At 38.5% G+C, this 21577-nt stretch overlaps 1 protein-coding gene across 1 annotated transcript in view; it reads left to right on the top strand.

Moving 5' to 3' along the window:
• LOC146462800 (uncharacterized) overlaps nucleotides 1–21577 on the top strand; it is a 274708-nt gene that overhangs the window by 27806 nt on the left and 225325 nt on the right. The window contains exons 15-21 of the mRNA XM_085085070.1: nucleotides 679–909; nucleotides 1544–1780; nucleotides 2722–2881; nucleotides 7383–7576; nucleotides 8917–9147; nucleotides 10024–10263; nucleotides 21243–21363. Of these exons, the coding sequence (XP_084941196.1) occupies nucleotides 679–909; nucleotides 1544–1780; nucleotides 2722–2881; nucleotides 7383–7576; nucleotides 8917–9147; nucleotides 10024–10263; nucleotides 21243–21363 (1414 nt within the window). The remainder of the gene's footprint in view (nucleotides 1–678; nucleotides 910–1543; nucleotides 1781–2721; nucleotides 2882–7382; nucleotides 7577–8916; nucleotides 9148–10023; nucleotides 10264–21242; nucleotides 21364–21577) is intronic.

Below are 21577 nucleotides of genomic sequence, written 5' to 3'. Positions count from 1 at the left end.
TTGCAACGAAGTAAAAACATGAAAAGGAACTGTAGCCAACGTGCCCGCCATGCACAATAAAGAAAGTTAGAATATGAAAAGGAAACCGAAGAGAAAGTGTTAAGCGAGATCAAGAAAACGAAGGACGTTTTACCGTTCTTTCCTTTATTTAGAGTTTTTTGTTCTTCCTCGAGTTTATAGCTTCAATTGTCTGCCCGAATCCCCTTTCTGCGCATGCTACATCCAAACTTATGTAATGGAGTATATTAGCATAGTGAATGATTTGAACCAAGGAGACTCAGAAACTTTGTCTCATGATGTGTTAATATAGTGAAATAATAGCGTGAATGAAAGCATACCAAAACAAAAATAGTATTGCAATTGGGGGTGATTTTCTCATAATCATTTTGTCATCGTTGAATGTTTTTGCACAGTTATTCTTTGCAAGGTAGCAGGCAATTTATTTCGCAACAGGCCCCCAGCTCTCACCCACCACACCGAACTGATCTCTGAGATGTTGCTGCATTTTTGTTTTTGTTGTGTTTTATAGTAAGTTGCTTCACAATTGAGGAATTTCATTCCCTCCCATCCTTTCGTTTACCAGCACTTTACTTATACGTTCTTTATATATGGCATTATTACAGGTGGATTCTGTTTGTGTTGTCAAGTGTTGTCTGATTTGAACTTTTCTTCCATTAGTCTCACCAAAGGTAGTGTTGCCAGCTTCTGTTGTGCGAGAGTTTCCAGAAGGCAGATTGTCGTGTTCAGCCATAGGAATTCCCCCAATATACATAGCTATAATACGGAACTCGACAATACTTGTAAACACCACAAACTCGGCAAGCATCCAAGTAAGAGAGGAGGGACACTACACATGCCAGGCCATTAGCAAGTATGGAACTGACGAGAGGGAGTTCACAGTAACCAATGGTGAGGACACATAGATGATATCATTGAAGTTTTTTAGTGGAAAAAATACGTAGTACAATTGAAGAACTAAAAACATAAAAGGGGTATATCAGATTTTGGGTGAATTTTTGGTTTGATTTATGATACGACAAATTTCCGCGAAAATAACTGAGTTTCTCCACTGAACTATTTATTATAGGGCATATGACGAAAACGAGGGCATTCCAGAGAAAACGAGAAAAAATTCAAATGTGAAATTTATTTTTGCTTGCCATATTTTTTTGACTGATCTCTTTTTGGCCTAATTTTGGCCAGCCAAAGTTCATTTGAGAAATTGACGTGCATTTTCCCCTCAAAGTCTAGAATTCGACATAAGGCTTTGATACATTCAGCCCTGTAATTGTTTGCTTATAACTTATCCTGATTGTACCATATTCTAAGAAAAATTAATTGGGGCATTTTTTTTCTGCAACAACAATAGTAGGTCGGTTCCTTTTAAAATGCGAAGATTGCTTGTTCGTCCATTTTCTTTTTTATTTAAGGAACATTTTGCCTTCATAAGATTTAATTTCATACTTTTGCACTACGAGGCGTGTTTAGTATAGGCTGGTGTGCTGTTGTGTGTTAAGTGATTTAAATCGTCTTTTTTTATTAGTTTTACCCAAGGTAGTTTTGCCATTCTCATCCTCCATTGTTCCGGTTGGCTCCAGACTGTCCTGTTCCGCCATTGCAGGGATTCGTCCCATATACATAGCGATAATAAGAAACTCAACAACACTGGTGAATACAACAAACACAGCCAGCCTCCGAGTTAATGAGAAAGGAAACTACACATGCCGGGCCACTAGCAAATATGGAACCTACGAAAGAGAGTTTGTTGTAGTAATGGCCGGTAAGGAGATAGAGATTATCATTCATTTAAGCTTTGAAGTATAAGAAACATACATTATAATTGTTTACCCATTACATGTATTGAATGCACCATTTTGCAAAGAAAAGAAAGCTAGATTTTTTTGCAATTATTCCACACAGTAAGTTGTCTACGAACCACGGTTACTTTTCCATCCATTTGTACTGTTACTTAAGTGGGTTGTACTTTTAATATGTAAAATGGTTGCTTCCTAAAACAATAGTTGATTCTATTTCATTTTTTAGTTTAATTTTAATTTTTCTTATTCTATCATACCTACATAAAACACATTACTCGATGCGGTTTTCAAGGATTGTTATCCTACGTACACACATTACTTATTACTTCTCTAATTACTTAGTGCGGCTAACTACAGTTGACTTAACAGTCATTACGTACTACTCTACATTTCATACATCGTACATCTGAAACTTTTTTAATATAGGGTATTACACTTTTTCACATGACCTCAGAAAGGTTACCGTACAAAATTACATCACCAACAAAAAAACGCATTTCCAGCTTTTTTTTTTTTTTGTTAGTTTTACTGTCTATGTTAATTGTGCTTGAGTCACACAGCGCATCTGATGGCCACATTTAGACTCTGATTATACGTGCGCCGGTCACACCACTCAATGACGCCATTCGTGGGGCTGTACTCTAACTATAAACTCCCCTACAAGAATAAAAACGCAAGATTTACACTATTCATTGTATAATACATAATCAAAATTTGTTTTACTGTTCAAAAAATAGAATGCACGCGATCTGTGGGGAACTTTGTTCAATACTCTTGCGACACGATCACCTAATTCCCTGTGGTGATCATCCTTTTTATTTACTGCATTTAACTTTGTTTTTTTTGTGTTGGTAACACCAGAACAAGTTTCGTACTGATTATAATACACTTTTTCTTTTTACAGAATGTGGTGCAGTGGTAAACAATTCGCTAACAAGTCCTGGGTATCCATACGACTACCGACCCGATATGCACTGTACTTATTGGGTTCCAATTCTAGAAGGCACAACCTTGATAGTTACCTTTGAAGACTTTGACTTGCAGTACGGTGGAAGTTCATGCTGGTAAATAAAAGGACAACGACTCCCATCATATAAGTATTCCTGACAAATGTACTTTCCCGTGGTATATTTAATGGTTTTAGATCATTTAAGTTTTCTTTGGCTATATTTGTTTTCGTCAGTTTCGTGGCGTTCTATCCTGTGGTTCTGCATTTCGCCAGAGTGTTGCCAATCAAACATGTCCACCGTTTTGTCATTACTAGGTCATTTGACCCCCATCACTTCCCTTTGTTTACCGCAAAGTAAACATCCCTAGACGCCCTACACACCTTCTAAGTTTATTCCTTAACACTCTTGGTGTTCTTGCGAGAGGGGATAATTGCACAACTTCATTTGGGAAAATATAACAGAAAGCCCAAACGGGTAAGGGTGTGAATGGGACACGAGATCCCATGGGAGGTACCCACCCGAAAAAAGTAATTTTATTATACACGACAAATAAGTAAATATAAACTACAAATTTAAATACAAATATATCCGTAAAAAAAAAAAAACTCTAAAGGACCTAATGCTTGCGGCATGGACAGTCACGGACAATGGACATTTTCGTCTTCAAAGGCGGAATTTACAAGAATAAGGACGCTGGACAAGAAAAACGTTAGGGGATAGCTACGTTATGTACAGTGTTCCTCAGCCTAATGACACGATTAAGGTATGAAGCTTTAAAAGCACTGTGTTTTGCATGCTGGATCTGTGAGATTGCAACATTTCAATGGACAAGACGGGTACGGCGGTGAGTGCTGAAACTGGCACATTTAGTCCACATTAATAAAAGTCTATGTTGACACAGATATTTATAGCCTGATTGAGAAAAAGTCATTAATTTCTATAGCTTAAGCTAAAGCAAATACGTCTAATTTCAGTGAGTACAGTTCTCCATAAAACCATGCTGAAGAGAGGCGAATGTAAAGTTTGACGTTCCGAAACCTTGTTAAGAATGCATAACAGAGCCTAGCACATGGCAGAATCCTTTAACTGGCGCAAAGTCAAATCCAAATAATTAGCCACTTTGCGCGCAGGAAACGTTATTTCAGAAATTTCCGTGGACATTTGCCTTTGAAACTGATGAGTCTTTAAAGTTAACATTATTTGCAGAAGGTCCTTAAGTAAAAAAGGCAGGAAAAAAACCAATTAAAATGTTCAGCTTTTCCAACAGCTTTTTTTTTTTGTCCCTTCATTTTTGGGCAAATACTGACGGTGTTTCCTTCCAACTAAAAGCAACATATTTTTGTCTCGCATGCGCAGTTTCCCTTGCGATCACCACACTTATTAACTGGCGTATTTACTTACGTGCATCTTACGAATATGATGACGAACTGCCAGCCGTTTTTTTATGTTACACACTTTAAAGACGTCTTAGAGGACTTTAACGTCTGGTATTAAACGGTAAATAAGACAGACGAATTTAACGTCTCACAATTTTAACTTTTTGTGTTAAGGACGGTGTCTACTATAACTGAGGTATTTTTGTGCGATTTATAACTATGTGGATAAAGTAAATTCTAGCAAGGGCTATTGAAATCCAGAAAGAAAATTGGGGGTAACCTCGCATTTTTGGAGATAAATAAGCAACAATTATTCAAAAAAGCAGTAAAATACAAATCAATGTATGTTTTTTTTTTTTCAAAATTGAAGCTTTATTATTTCTGAAATATGCGTGGTAATGTTATCCCCTATTTTCTTTTTGGATACCGAAAACACTCGCTAAGGTTTGCTTTCTCCGCATAGTTCTCCGCGCAAAAATAGCCCTGTATTAATACGCCCCACCCATAGAGAACCCGAGTATCTCGAAAAGCGCAGAACGTATGCCCAATAACAAAAGTAGACACCGTCCTTAAGTGCGTCTAAACGACGCATTTAACAGACGACTTGAGACTAACATAAAAACGGGACGCCCTAACTGGGACGCATTTAGTCCTTAACTCCTTTGTTCATCTGCACTTCGTTCCTTCCTTCAGTCTACCGATCGTAATGGCACACAAGCTAAGTACTTTGGCCATATCTAGTTCCTCGTCCGTCGCCTGAAAATGCCGCTTCCTCGACTGTTTTTTCTTCGTTAAAAGCTGTGGCAGTGTTGAGAAATACACTTCAGAAGCTGTAATTTCGTCTTGTTTATTTGTTTGTATATTGGCGTTTAAAGTTTATTTGGCTCCAAGTTTACTCGTGTACAGTGTCTTCCAAGAAAAAAAAACAGAATTTTTTAGAAAAATCTTGATTATTTCTGTTAGGTCGTCTACTTTTATGCGTTTCGTTTTTATACCAGACGGTTTTAACGTCTCTAGCATCTATCCAAGGGTCGGGAAAATTCGTACCTCCGCCATGGGTCAATGGTTCATGTTGGTCAACAGCGGCAAATTAAGAAACCTTCCGTTACACCCAGCACTCGCCCAAGAAAGCATTGTCGAAAGGAAGATGCGAAACAAGTCTGTGAAGATCTTCAAATTACCGTGCTTATAATCGTAAACCCAGCGCCCAACAGCCTTAGCTCGCTCGAATTTTACCCCGCCGGACAATTCTATAATATAATGATCATTTGGTAAGGCGCATTGTCCAAAAGATGATGTTGACACATCTCCAATAATTTTGGGACGATTGCGTAGCAGCAAATCTTATTTACCATCGGTTACGTTAGTAACGCCGCTTACAAACCGATAGAGAAAATTGTCACCGTCCAGATCACAAAATATATTCCCCACCTCTTGTCCTCCAGTACTGATTTATTGGCGCAGATGGATTGGACGACCGCTCGATTGGGAGGGGGGGATTGAAATTCCAATAGCCTAGCAAAACAATAGAAGTGGACTCAACGTCGTCTTGAAGTGAACATTTAAGAGTGTAAAATATTCGGTGAGGAGCCAGGCGGGCGATAAAATGTATAAAGGACAACAGACTTCCCGGCGCCGGTTGCAACTGCTACGGCAACAAACTTGTATACCAGTCTTAATTGCGAGTAACACACCGCCACCAACGCGTCCAATGCCGTCCCAGTGAGGGATAGAGTAACCCTAGAATAGCTCACTATCCGGAGCAGAGGTGTTAGGCCACCGTTTTACACAAACAAACAGCATCAAAATCTTCTCCATAAACCAGCTGCTGTAGCAGGACGCTCATGCAAACTCGCTCTTAGGGTTCCCTTGGGACTGCACCTACTTTACACGAAAACACTCAAACAAAGTTGTAAACTTTGCCTCTTACCAGATTGGCAGATTTACACTAACTATTTACACTTCGAGAGGCACATACCTAAATAGAACTTAGCTTGTATCACCAGGGTGTACCCCACTTTCATAAGACTACTCACAACCAATTTCCGCCTGGGATAAAATTTGAGCTCGGTCTGAAAACCCAAACCTAACTAGTAAATCGGATACCAATAAAAAGGGGAGTGACTCTGGTCAAGGTGTATCAATGTAACTGAGAATAGACTTAATAACATTCGCTTTTAGTTTACGTCAGTAGTGTGTAAATGCAAATGAAAAAAACAAATAAAAAAAAAAAAAACAAGCGATTGCCATTTGAAATTACACGCTCTTTTAGCGTACTTGAATTTATTCTTCAGGCGTGTTTTGCTCAAATTGTAGCTCGTAAAAGAACCTATCCACAACATACTCATAAGAATTATTTTCTTTGGGAGTTTGCATCAAGCAAGCTTTGATGCTCATAGACGTAAAACTATAGTTTTTCGTCAACATGTGGAGAAACCTATAATACAAAGTGTGATTTATTTCAGTTATACCAAGATGCATTATTGAAACCTCAGATATTCAAGCTAATTTTTGCCTTCTCGTTAGCTGTTTGTTATGTCTTTCGGTTAAAAAGATAGTGGTCATCTTGTTAATCGCCGCAAATCGACTGTGAAGCTTCAAGTGGTTCCTATTTGACAGAAAAAAACCCCTGAAGATTTGAATCTTGAAAACGACATTCGCTCATAACCCACACCCACCTTGAGGAAAGACAGAGATGTTGTTTCAACTTTTGCCTTGTAGATATTCGATATGTAATTCGGTTAAAAAGATAGTGGTAATCTTGTTAATCCCTGGGAATCAACTAAGAAAGTTCTATTAGTCCCAATTGACATACAGTAGAAGATTTGAATCTTGAAAACAATCATGAAGGCAAAACAGGGAAGTTGTTTGAACTAATCACAATTTTCCCCGGCTTTGGGTTGAAATTACGTGATTAGTATGGAATTTTTCAAGGTGTTGCTTCAAAGTTGTTTCAGGGTGAAACCGCCTGTAGCTTCTTTGGGAGTCTTTTTCTCTTTACTCAAGGTATCACTCTGAATTCCTCGAGTACTTTCCTTGCTCATACATGTTTTTCAAAGCAGTGTGAAACTTAAACTAGAGTCAAAACAAGACAAAACTGTGCAATAAATTTTCTTCGGTTATCATTAACTGAATTTCAAGCTGAAACACTGCAACATATCTAGGAAGCCATTAAAAACAACAACTAATCCTGTTACAGTGTGATTCCTCAAACAAAGCACAAATATGTTTCTTTGCAGGTCTGACTATTTGAAGATTACTAATGATATAAACCTGTCGTCTGGAAAGTACTGTGGTAAGAAGGCTGGGAAGAAGGTTGAAGTAACTGGAGACTATGCAGTCATAACATTCCACTCAAACTCTTATGAGGAAAGGAAAGGATTTCGGATACTTTTCCACATCAAGGACAACGGATCAAATTCGACAACAATAGGTATTGTTTTAAATCAAATTTACATATCTGAATACTATGCAGTCATAAAATTCCACTCAGATTCTGGTGTCGTAAAGAAAGGAGTCCGAAACGTTTCGGTATCAAAGGCAGAGATAAAATTCAACAAGTAAAATAGGACGAGCTTCTAAATCTTTGTTGACCTGTACTGCCTCATCTCGTTTAATTAAAACCTTCGATAAGAGAAAAGCAAAAACTAAACAATAGCCAAAGTTTCTGTTTTTAAAAGGTTACTTTTACCTGTTGGAATGACGCCAACGTGGACGTTCAGGGTGGTAGAAGGTGGGCGGTAGTAAGCACACTGTCTGTATTCACTGCAGTAAACAAAACTTGGTTTATTGTACAACAAATGACAAAGTACATGTGTTCCACTTTTAATAACAGCTGGAGTTTATGGGGGCTCTGACGTTTCCCAATATGTCGCTTGTTTTTATATTGAAAACATGTCGTGCCGAGTAAATACTCGATTCTGCAAAGTTTTAGTAAGTAACTTTATTTAGACACGGCAATTCATTCAGCTAATAACAAGCAGCATCCTCTATTCACACCCTAATTTCATAATTAGCTTCAGTTCAATTCAAGCGACGCACGCCCATACCCGAAAGGAAATGCGCTGGATAGTGTAAAAAACATATAGCTGTGTTGCAACGAAGTAAAAACATGAAAAGGAACTGTAGCCAACGTGCCCGCCATGCACAATAAAGAGAGTTAGAATATGAAAAGGAAACCGAAGAGAAAGTGTTAAGCGAGATCAAGAAAACGAAGGACGTTTTACCGTTCTTTCCTTTATTTAGAGTTTTTTGTTCTTCCTCGAGTTTATAGCTTCAATTGTCTGCCCGAATCCCCTTTCTGCGCATGCTACATCCAAACTTATGTAATGGAGTATATTAGCATAGTGAATGATTTGAACCAAGGAGACTCAGAAACTTTGTCTCATGATGTGTTAATATAGTGAAATAATATCGTGAATGGAAGCATACCAAAACAAAAATAGTATTGCAATTGGGGGTGATTTTCTCATAATCATTTTGTCATCGTTGAATGTTTTTGCACAGTTATTCTTTGCAAGGTAGCAGGCAATTTATTTCGCAACAGGCCCCCAGCTCTCACCCACCACACCGAACTGATCTCTGAGATGTTGCTGCATTTTTGTTTTTGTTGTGTTTTATAGTAAGTTGCTCCACAATTGAGGAATTTCATTTTCTCCCATCCTTTCGTTTTCCAGCATTTTACTTATATGTGTTCTTTATATATGGCATTATTACAGGTGGATTCTGTTTGTGCTGTCAAGTGTTGCCTGATTTTAATTTTTCTTCCATTAGTCTCACCAAAGGTAGTGTTTCCAGCTTCTGTTGTGCGAGAGTTTCCAGGAGGCAGACTGTCGTGTTCAGCCATAGGAATTCCCCCAATATACATAGCGATAATAAGGAACTCAACAACACTTGTAAACGCCACAAACTCGGCAAGCATCCAAGTAAGAGAGGAGGGACACTACACATGCCAGGCCATTAGCAAGTATGGAACTGACGAGAAGGAGTTCACAGTAATCAATGGTGAGGACACATAGATGATGTCATTGAAGTTTTTTAGTAGAAACAAAACATAGCACTACAATTGAAAGGCTGAATAAAAAAGGGGCTATATGGGATTTTGGGTGGGTTTTTGGTTTGATTTACGATACAACAAAATTACAGGAAAGTAACTGAGTTTATCCACTGAACTATTATACGGAATATAACGAAAACGAGGGCAATCCAAAGAAAACAAGAAAAGAATTCAAATGTGGAATTTATTTCTGCTTCCTATTTTCTTTAGACTGCCCTTGTTTTTGGTTTAATTTTGGCCAACCAAACTCCATTTGAGAAATTTACTAATATTTGTCCCACAAAGTCTTCTCGTATTTTGATAAAAATCAAACAGCAACCTATAATTCGACATAAGGTTTTTATACCTTCAACTCCTTAATTGTGTACTTATAACTTATCCTGATTGTACCATATTCTAAGAAACATTATCTGGGAAATTGTTTTTGCCTTTACAACTACTAATAGTGGGTCAGTTTCTTTCTAAATGGGAATATTGCTTGTTCGTCACTTTTTCCCTTTTACAAACATTTTACCTTTGTAAGAGTTAATTTTATGCTGTTGCATTACTGCGTGTGTATTCAGTATGTGTGCACTGTTGAGTGTTAAGAGATTTAGGGTGCGTTCGATTGACCATATTCCGGATAAAAGGCATTCAATGATGACAAGAAATCCCTCATAAGAGGATTTTGGCGTTACTGAAATAAAAAAAGTGCTCTTAAATTATCATGTGTCAGCGAAATCTTGCACAAATTTACTTGAAAAGAGAAATCTAACAGCTATTCCGCCTATTCTTATTCCGGTTTACGGTCAATCGAACGCAACCTTAAATCGTTCTTTCATTAGTTCTACCCAAGGTCACGGTTTTGCGATGGTCATCTCGGGTTGTGCGTGTAATTCTTGGCTCCAGACTGTCGTGTTCAGCCACAGGGATTCGTCCCATATACATAGCGATAATAAGGAACTCAACAACACTGGTGAATACAACAAACACAGCTAGCATCCCAGTTAATGAGGAAGGAAACTACACATGCCGGGCCACTAGCAAGTATGGAACGGACGAGAGAGAGTTTGAAGTGATCCATGGTGAGGAGACAGGGATTATTTATTCATTTAAGCAATTAAATATTAGCAACAATGTTTTATCCATTACAAGCTGTAGTTAATGTACCCTTTTGCAAGAAAAAAAAAATAGCTAGATCTTTTTTGCAGTTATTCTACGTAGTAAGTTTTGTACCAACTGCGGCTGCTTTTTCCATCCATTCGTACTGTCACTCACTCAAGTGGAAACACCTGATACGCGCTGGCGACATTTGCAATGTTTTCTTTTGTTGTTGTTGTTGTTGTTTTTTTTTTGTTAGTTACTTTAATGTCTATTTTGTTTGTTACACTTTTTCCCCGCAAAGGTTAACCGTCAGACAATTGTTTTTGCTAACCATTGCTAACTTTTACATCAAGGTTGAAATCTAATTGTTAACATTTAAATGAAAACTATCAAACAGTACTTTCCCCTTGTTTAATTTTCCGAAGGAAAAATAGCGCCAGTTACTTTTTTACTTTCGTCCTTTCATAAGACAACCTGCTTGAATGAACCACTCACGTATTCAAATAAATGAGGGTTGGGTAGAAGTCTGGGCTGCTGCTTATTACGCGGGATGCCCTGAAGGGGCATACCGTGTCTAAAAACGGGTCGATTTCTTTTTTTTTTTTTCTTTTTTTTTTTTTTTTCTTCCTCGTAGCTACAAATCGGTACATTAATTTATTCATTAAACTCACCCCTCTCCTACTCGGGGTGTATTGTTCTGATTGTCTTCAACAGAAGCAGGCCAATCAAAATCCATTCTTGTCGCTTATATCGCGAGGGAGGGGACCCACTCACCCCTACCTGTGTGACGTCAATGCATCATTTGATATATTTATTAAAGACGGATTAAGTCGCGCCATATTGTTTTAACATGTTCTGGACTCAAGTGTGCCGTTTTCAAAGAAAAATTTCACCATTTTGGAGCGGCAAATCGAAAGAATAACTTCTAAGAAGCACCCGACACGTAAAACGGTGGAAATTGGTGAGTTCTTAGTGAAGGAATCGTGCTTTGTTTGACAGTCTTAGACCACGACGCGAGACTGAAAAGAGGTCATTAAGAAGCTTACGTTATCGTAATGGAATTTGACAAATTTCCGCTGATAGTCTGAGTCGCGTAACACACGGAAAACAACGTAACGCGATCGTCGTGACTCAAACTATTCCATTAGCAAGGATAGTTTTATCAATCGGCGAAGCATACAGTTGGAATAAATGAATCAGCCCCAGCATCTCGCGTAATGCCAGTATAGCAGGCATCTTGTTTATTCATTAAACTATCCCCTCTCCTACTCGGGATGTATTGTCCTGATTGTCTTCAACAAAAGAAGGCCAATCAAAATCCTTTTTTGTCGCTGATATCGCGAGGGAGGGGACCCACTCACCCCTACCTGTGTGACGTCAAAGCATCATTTGATTTATTTATCAAATCCGGATTAAATTTGGCGCCATATTGTTAACATGTTCTGGACTCAAGTGTGCCGTTTTCAAACAGAAATTTCACCATTTTGAAGCAGTGAATCGAAAGAATAACTTCTAAGAAGCACCCGACATTTAAAACGGTGGAAATTGGTGAGTTCCTGGCGAAGGAATCGTGCTTTGTTTGACAGTCTTAGACCACGACGCGAGACTGAAAAGAGGTCATTGAGAAGCTTATGTTATCGTAATGGAATTTCAAAAATTTCCAGTGAAAGTCTGGGTCACGTAATACAAGGGAAACAACGTAACGCGATCGTCGTGACTCAAACTATCAATCGGCGAAGCATACAGTTGGAATAAATGAATCAGCCCCAGCATCACGCGTAATGCCAGTGTAGCAGGCATCTTGTTGTGAAAACAACGAATCTATAAGCGCATCTGATGGTCGGTGGATGCAACGCCCTACCCACCCTCCCATCTTCCTCTCTCGTGTATTAAACTGTCTCAGTTTAGTATGGGTGCAACCTTAGACATATAAGTTCGAGAATTGTCGACAAAAACGGTCACACCTGCTCGGACCCACGTACATGTATTGTTGTATTGCATCGCAATGGTGTTGGATGAGGAATTAAATTTGGCCAAGTGTAAACAGCAACGAAAATTGGCATGTACGGGGCAAGCAACCATGAAAAAGGAAACATGAACAAACGCGGATAAATACTGACAAAAAAGGGTTGATACTAGAGCCGACTAATTAAGCACCACTTTCCTATTTATACCTTTTGCTTTCTTAAGAGAATCTCGCAGGCGAGAAACGAGGTTAAACTATTATGAGTTTAATATAAGTGACTGCGATTGCCACGATGTTGGGGGGAGGAGGAGGGGGGAGGAAGGGAAACCAGGTGAACAATGTGTTCGTCGCCTTCTTCTTTTGTCCCATGCTCACTTTGCTGTCAAGAAAAGAACAATACTGGTAGCTTTACACAGTCTAGTGAACATAAGGTGGTTCCCCTGAGTCTAATTCATTGTCCTGCTCAAGTTTGTTCTACCTTTGAGTCTGTGAATAAGACCCCGAAGTAGGTAACCATTCAAATGAAACCTGTAAAATAATATTTCAAGTAAAGCAATTGTTTTTAGTCTCCATATAAACAAGGATTAATCGCAGATTAAAAGAGGGTGTTCGACATTCTGTGCTGTGGAGTGGGCTCGTTAGATTACAATCAGTAGGGATCATCGTGTAAACGAAAACTCCCGGTTCATTGACAAGACACCAATCAACTGAACACGTTTCAAAGAAATCGTTTATCAAAGCCTTCAGTGGAGTGTGTACGCGACTAACATGACTAAATATCTTAATGATTTGTTTGAGTGTGTTGCTTTGCCTTGCACGAGCAAGCTTAAACGTCGAGCCATAATGACGTATAATGATAGCTTGTCCTGAACCCGAATTACAATCCACTATAAAATGGCGCTTTCGCTCCTGAGCTACACAATTCGTTTGATTTGAGCTTACCTTGTTGAAGATGAAATGGTGCAATGACCGCCGAGCTAAAGCTGTTGATAACTCGGTAGATTTAAATAGTGGCGCAATGGCAGCCGAGCTGCACAACTCGGTAGACTTTTTTTTGTGACCACCATCTTTGGTCATTTGGCTCAATGTAAGGACAGAAAATTGACTGCTCAGGTCGTGTTTCTTTGATTTAGCACGACGGCATGACCATATTCTTCATCGAAGACGAAACGGCTGACAACAAACCGCCGAATTGCTGTTTGATATATTCACCAGGAGTCGCACACACCTCCCTGAGACTTTGACAAAGCATATTAAAAAAAAAATGACTGATCAGCTCGAAAGCAGTGCATAAGCGCAGATTTACTTACCAATAGAGGATGTTCGTAAGCGGTTACGGAAAACTCTTCGGAAAACAAGCTCGTTTTATCGGCCAAAAACCATCCCCAAAACGGTAACGCGGTTAACAATAAACTTACTCGAAAACCCCCAAAAATACGGCTCTGAAAAACTACTCGCACACGCGATTATCGTACGCGTAACTTTTCTCGCGAAACTACCAATTCAAAATGTCTCTGTGCGCGTGCGCGCTCTGTTATGCCCTATGGAACAGAGGGTTCTCACGATCCCGTCTCTCCACAGAAATTGAAGAAAGGTTACGACTTTTCACGATCCAGTTTTTCTTCAACCGAATAATGTATCAAAAATTAAAAACCGGTCAAGACTTTAATTTTCTTGCTCGTCGAAAAGGCGCTTTCTAGAGGATAAAGCCGTACCGTATGGTCCATTTGTTTCCTTTTCAAAAATAATATGAATTTACTACTCTTATACACTCGAAAGAGACTTATCGACCGAAGCATTTGCGTCGAAAATGAGTTCGAATTACCAATTTTTCCGATTTTTCCGCTATGGCGCGAACCGCTCAACGTGAAATTTCGCGCCAGAAAAATTGAGACATTTGTCACAATTTTTGATTTTTGTCTAGGCCTCGCTTCTTCCCTCGGAACACGTGACCCGGATCGGATTGACCGAGATGAAAAACAGAGAGAGACCTAGGAACTAGGCAAGGATTGCAATGTACCACACACATCAAAATCAGAGGAATTAAGAAAACTAGGTTGCCAATGCCTTCATCTTTGTTAGTGTTAAAAATTAGTTTAAAAGCGAAGCAAAATTAACAGATAAAATTATCGCCGGTTTTATTAAACGAGATGTTTGACGACACTCGCAAAACACGAGCAACGCATACAAACCAACAGTCAGAAAGCAAGTGACCCAAAAAGAAGAAGAATGTCATTTTCTTTGAACTAATTTACATCTTTTACTCATGGCATTCAAACCCCGTTTTGAACCAAATTTTTTTTGAATAAATTGGTTTTCACAATGGTGTACGCCTAGCGCAAGCAGTTCTTTAAAAGATTTTAACTGAATCATGCAAAGTCTGGTGTTGTTGTTCAAATAGGCTCCTTTCGAAATATTAAAATTCAACTTGATATCGAGGTCCAGAGATCACGAACAACAAAAATGAATAAATTAAACATGATTATCGGTTTTCCGATAGGTGACATGATCGAATTCTAATGCAACAAATATAGCAAAACAAGAATTCTCTCACTAGGCATCGCTAAGAACACAGAAAATGTTTCAATTGTATTCGTTGGAGAAGTAACTCGGGTTTCGTATTTCATTAGGTTTCCAAACACTGGAAAACAATAAAATCACTCGGCCGTTTCATCTGTTTTCTCGTGTTGGGAAACCTCATGAAACACTCACCCTTGTTTTTCAAATAGTAATTATTTAAAAATCGGTTAGAAAAAAACTCACCGAAGTTAACCTTCTTCTTCTTCTTTTTTTTTTTTTTCTTTTCTTTTTTCTCGGGATGATAATTGACTGTAAGGAGGGAGGGCATGATCACAGGTTACACCGAAGTCGAAAAGTTTACCGAATAAATACTGCTTGGAAACAAATTCTTCTAAAAAGTGTAGAACGTATACACAAAAAGGATAGACCCATTCGGCTAACGCAATGTTGTACCCAATTCAAATCCTTTGGGCATAAAATGTTTCGTTCTAAGTATTTCCATATCATTTAAATGTGAATGCTAAATTATAATGCAAATGCAATAAACAAAGAATCTTAACCCCGGGGGATCTGAATTGGGTACAACATTGCGTTAGCCGAATGGGTCTATTCAGGTCGTAATAATCGCAAAAGGGATTGATCTTGAATCATATTAAGGGAATGTTCCTAAAACCTCTCTCCATCCCAAAGACGTTAGTAAATAAACCTCTTCAGACGTGTGGTAACAGGAAGATAATTCCCGAGACTGATTAGTGTCCGAAAAATGAAATGTTGACCGAGAAGGCAACTGTAAAATTTTAAGGACGATATTTCAACCTCAGGCATTACCATCCGATAAACATGCAGGCCGGATCGCGCGCACTCTATTGAGGAAACAGTGATCTTCAGGATGCGCACGTAATTACCGCCAAATAAATGTATAATCTCATGTAAATCAGACGACTACGTCTTATAACTACTGTCTGATTTTGTATCGTCGTAACGTGTTTCTTCAATGAGAGCGCAGAAATTAATCGGTGGGTTATAAGTGATGTTCGTGACGTTTGATATTAATTGAACACTCTGGATTAGTAAGTAATAATTGATTGTCACACGGAAGACTCCTATCACAACGTGGAGTTCCTCCGGGTGATCCACGATTTATTCACACAAGGTCGGGAAGACTTTTCCAAACTGCTGTATCGCCGGTATTGTGCCCGTGCACCGAAGGTTGTGACAGCGGCACATAACCGAAACCCGACGTTGTTTTATGGCACTGGGATGTTTTGGGGAGAGCCGTGATTACTAGTTAAGTTAGTCTCTGAACTTCTTTGCACACGTCGCTTCTTTTAATTTCGCCTATTTTCATGTTGAGCGTTTTTCTGCAGACCCACTTATTTATCCTTTTCTTATTGTCTTTCGCTTTGTTTTTGAACCCCCGGGGCTCTGTGGCTGAGGGAGAGTTGCCCTGCTAACTTCCGAGATTTTTTTTGCATCAAGTGGACCAGCTCTTCTTCAAGAACCACAACGTTTATTGTAGATCTTGACTCATTCTTTTACAGGTAGAACTTAAGAGCTTTTACTGAAGAACATTTATCATATAAGACCCGTAGCCAATAGTATTTCGACAACTCCCAATTTCCCTTGCGTAAGCCTAACAAATTAAGGAAATTCTAAAGAAATTTACTTTTCGCGCCTTTGCAAACTGAAGCTCATTTCTTATTCGGAAGAACAGCAGGTATTCAACACCTTTGTGTTTTACTTGACGGTTACAAAGGCTCCGATATTTCCTAAACTGAGCGAAATCTATTTTTTACTGAAAAATGTCCTATAACATAGGAGCTAATATATACTGTAAGATACTTAGTGCTACCACGGATGTAAGTTAACTCTATTAAAAAAAGTTTTTTTATTTACTACTTTTACACTTATTTCAGCGCCTTATCACTTACTAATACAAATATAAAGAAACAAGATTGGCATATCACGACCTTACAAAGCACTACAATTAAATTAAGTATTTAAGAGTGCCTGACTGTAACTTTCGAGAATCGCTGGCCAAGCTTGAAAAATCGAAACTCCTGATAATTTGCCTGAAGTTTACTTTTGGGGAACTATCTTCGAAAATATTATTTGAATGTTCTGGAAATTTTTAGTTTTCGAGAATTTTGGAGAAAACGAAATAACGGGTTTTGCCTCATTAATTATGCAAAAATCTCACTCGAAATTAGCCAACTTCAAAACGCTTGTGTTGAAACAGTACGCAACGCTAGAAAGCGAGGTCGGTTTTGAATAAGAGCATAACTCACCTACTTTCTATCAATGGGACCTATGTAAACTTTTGTAGAACTTTGGAGGGTTTTATGGCTCTTTGAAAATATGACATTTTGAGGACTTCGCGATGAGGCGAAAATTGAGTAAGTTTGAAGGTTTAAAATGCAACTTGGTATGTCAGGTATCGACTCGAGAGGAACATTGTGATAAAGCTTGGGTCTTCGTCTTTAATAATACGAAATAAAAATTCTGGGCAATCAATGCACGCGCTGACGAAAACCAAAGTTAGCGAGGCTTCGTTAACAAATTTGCATAATTCGCAACTATTGAGAAAATGCTATGTTGTGGCGACTCGGTGAAAACATTGACCCAGGCTATCTTCAAATGGTTATTTTACCCCACATTGCATTTGTCTGTTTCTCTTTCTTGTTTAATAACGTGGTAGAAAAGGTCTGGAAAAAAAATGCGTGATCGGAAAAGAAAATATTCGCCAAATTCTGGTGGGAAATTTGCATAATGCAAATCTTCCAATAAATCTTTCTGCAAAGGAATCTGATTGGGAAGGTTTCGTTAAGAGACCATTTGACCGAAACACCCCACCTATAAGGAGTCAAAACGACGTTTAATAATTCGATTTTAACGAATTATTGTCGAATCTTAACCTTTAAATTAATAGTGCCAAACTGATAGTCGCTATTTCGTTACCTGCGTCACGTCAGTAGCTGTCGATAAGTCTTAGAATATAATGCCCACAAACCAACTTATGCTGCGAAATTGTCAATTACAACAACTAGAAAAAAGACCTTTATTTACTGGCATATGAGTGGTTTTGATAAAAATAAAACGTTCACATGACACTTGAATCACGTTTAAAAGATACATGCTTGTCAAATGAGATGCGAAAGTTGGACATAGGGTCGATCAAAGTGAATATTTTTAATTAAATCAAGTTTGTTTACTGGAATGCATGCTTTTTCAAATAGCTAGTCCAACCTTCTTCAGTGGCCTTCCAAATAATGATCACTCAGAATTGGGTCAGTTAAAAGAACTCTCAATTCGTGTTGTTTGATACTGTACCTTCGCAAGTGACTGAAAAACAATGTCAGCTGGCACGCCACATTTTAACGTAATTACTGGTACGAAATATCACACATGCACGGATACACGCTTCAAAAAACCTGTGTGCCAATTTCCGTTTAACAAAATAATAACCTACCTACAGTCCACATTGGCTGTAGGGCATGCATTTATCTTCATGTGTCGAATGTCAACAACAGAAACACGGGTATCTCAGTGACACTGTATACACGCAATGTCTACTGCATACATCACAGGTAGCCGAAGCTCTATGACCTTTGTTTGACCTTTATATTTTGATGTCACGTTGAGTGTTACGCAATAGCGTAAATTATAAGGGTTTGTATGGGAATTTACGAATGTGTTTTGGAGTCGAAAGTAAAGGGCATGAATTGAACAAAAATTGCTTACCTGGTCTCCTTGATCTCTTGCCAGTGTTTGTGCGCCATATTTTGGCCATTTTAGTACGATTCCAGTGGGTTTTTAAAGGTTTGCTGAAAATTTTCCTCGCTCTATACGATATCCCACTATAGATATATATCCCTAAAATCGTGGTCACTTTGGTAGCAATAGTATTGTTTGAAATAAATTGCAACGTTAACAACGCGGTCATTATAAAACATGAGTCGCAGACGAAGAACTGCGGACCACGGAGTGGGCATAAAGTTCGTATTAGGATAGGAGGACTATGGACTACGGACTATGGACTGACTGCACGCCCTACAGTTTACATTGGCTGTAGGGCATGCATTTATCTTTGTCGAATGTCAACAACAGAAACACGGGTATCTCAGTGACACTGTATACACGAAATGTCTACTACATACATGTCTATGTACGACACCTTGATGATTGTGCACGTGGGCTCATTGGCTGATCACGATCATGATCATCAAACTTCCTTTTGCGAATTTAATCACGCCAGTTTTCACCATATCGAACCCTGAGATGAATGCTTAAAACTAAAATGACGGCTCTCTTCAGCGCGTATTAAAAATCCAGCTGTTTCGCTAAGATAAAACAAGATTTTATGTTTGCTCTGTCGATCCTCACTATTTTATTCCAAGTCCTTGTTTTGTTTCTAAAAAAAACAACAACAATAAAGGGACAAAAACAACTACCGAAACTTGATTTGATACATATCAAACGTACTGAGAATGAATACAAGAATACAAGATTTTCAGACTTCAGTTCTCCTTTAAACCCAGTCCGTAGTCCGTAGTCCGTATTCCAAAGTCGTCCCCTTACTTTAGTTTCTCTTTTATACCCAGTCCGTGGTCCGCAGTCCTTTGTCAGCGACTCAGACTTTATACTGACCTCATTGTTGACATTGCAACGAAAACTATTGCTACTGAAGTGACCATCCTTTTGGGGACATATATAGCAGGATATAGAGCGAGGAAAATGTTCAACAAACCTTTAAATACCCACTGGAATCGTACTAAAATGGCCAAAATATGGCGCACAAACACTGGCAAGAGATCAAGGAGACAAGGTAAGCAATTTTTGTTCAATTTATGCCCTTTATTTTCGACTCCAAAACACGTTCGTAAATTCCCATACAAACCGTAATGATTTACGCCATTGCGTTACACTCATCGTGACATCAAAATATAAAGGTCAAACAAAGGTCATAGACATTGCGTGTATACAGTGTCACTGAGATACCCGTGTTTCTGTTGCTGACATTCGACACATGAAGATAAATGCATGCCCTACAGCCAATGTGGACTGTAGGTAGCAGCACAAGTTGGTTTGTGGGCATTATATTCTAAGACTTATCGACAGCTACTGACGTGACGCAGAGCTATAACGAAATAGCGACTATCAGCTGAGTTTGGCACTATTAATGTAAAATCGAATTATCAAACGTTGTTTTGACTCCTTATAGGTGGGGTGTTTCGGTCAAATGGTCTCTTAACGAAACCTTCCCAATCAGATTCCTTTACAGAAAGATTTATTGGAAGATTTGCATTATGCAAATTTCCCACCAGAATTTGGCGAATATTTTCTTTTCCGATCACGCATTTTTTTTCCAGACCTTTTCTACCACGTTATTAAACAAGAAAGAGAAACAGACAAATGCAATGTGGAGTAAAATAACCACTTGAAGATAGCCTGGGTCAATGTTTTTACCGAGTCGCCACAACATAGCTTTTTCTCAACAGTTGCGAATTATGCAAATTTGTTAACGAAGCCTCGCTAACTTTGGTTTTCGTCAGCGCGTGCATTGATTGCCCAGATTTGTTATTTCGTATTACTAAAGACGAAGACCCAAGCTTTATCACAATGTTCCTCTCGAGTCGATACCTGACATACCAAGATGCATTTTAAACCTTCAAACTTACTCAATTTTCGCCTCATCGCGAAGTCCTCAAAATGTCATATTTTCAAAGAGCCATAAAACCCTCCAAAGTTCTACAAAAGTTTACATAGGTCCCATTGATAGAAAGTAGGTGAGTTATGCTCTTATTCAAAACCGACCTCGCTTTCTAGCGTTGCGTACTGTTTCAACACAAGCGTATTGAAGTTGGCTAATTTTGAGTGAGATTTTTGCATAATTAATGAGGCAAAACCCGTTATTTCGTTTTCTCCAAAATTCTCGAAAACTAAAAATTTCCAGAACATTCAAATAATATTTTCGAAGATAGTTCCCCAAAAGTAAACTTCAGGCAAATTATCAGGAGTTTCGATTTTTCAAGCTTGGCCAGTGACTCTCGAAAGTTACAGTCAGGCTCTCTTAAGAAGAATAAGGTACAAAAATATCGATAGATTTGGGGCTGAAGATTAAGGAGAACGATAAAAAAGCAGAGAATACAAAAAGTTCTACCGGACAATAAGGGCAAGAAGTGGGGCCCACTTTCTATCGTGAATGTTAAGTTTGTCTTTTTCTCTCGTAATAAAACTCACCGTTTGGAATAAATGCTTGATATGTTGTGGTAGCAAATTTATGGTTGGCGGAGTAACTGATAAATTTGCATGTTTTTTTAGGATTGCGTGAAAAAAAAATTCACCTCGTAATGATAAAACAAACCTCTCTGGGTTTGTTCCGTAGGGCAGTAACGAACAAGTGTTTGCACAATACTTCTTTACTTCGTTTGTAGAAACACGTTTATTTCATTGTGTTTTGATATCTCTCGTCAGTATGTCCAAAGCCATGTGTCTGTACCCCCGTCTCGCGGTATCGATCCTTGGCAGATATCTCATGTGCAGGAAAGCAACTGACGTCTGTCCCAGGGCCTTTGCCGGTGAATACCCGTCAACTGTAAGTACTATCCCTGTACTGAATTAAAGAAAAAGCACACAGTTGATGATATTGTACCAAGAATAACAAGAATAAAAAGCACAAAAAGACTATTCAAGTGTTATGTTTTACAAAAGTGACTATGTTGAGTGTCCTTTACTTGAACAAGTAATGCAGTGTAAAACAGTTCATTTTCCCGACACACAGCAAGTTTAATTCTTTTGAGAGAGAAGTT

This window comes from Pavona decussata, unplaced genomic scaffold, assembly GCF_977016875.1.
Source record: "Pavona decussata unplaced genomic scaffold, jaPavDecu1.1 SCAFFOLD_184, whole genome shotgun sequence".
NCBI classification, from domain to species: Eukaryota; Metazoa; Cnidaria; class Anthozoa; order Scleractinia; family Agariciidae; genus Pavona; species Pavona decussata.
This window is presented reverse-complemented; position numbering and strand designations above follow the sequence as displayed.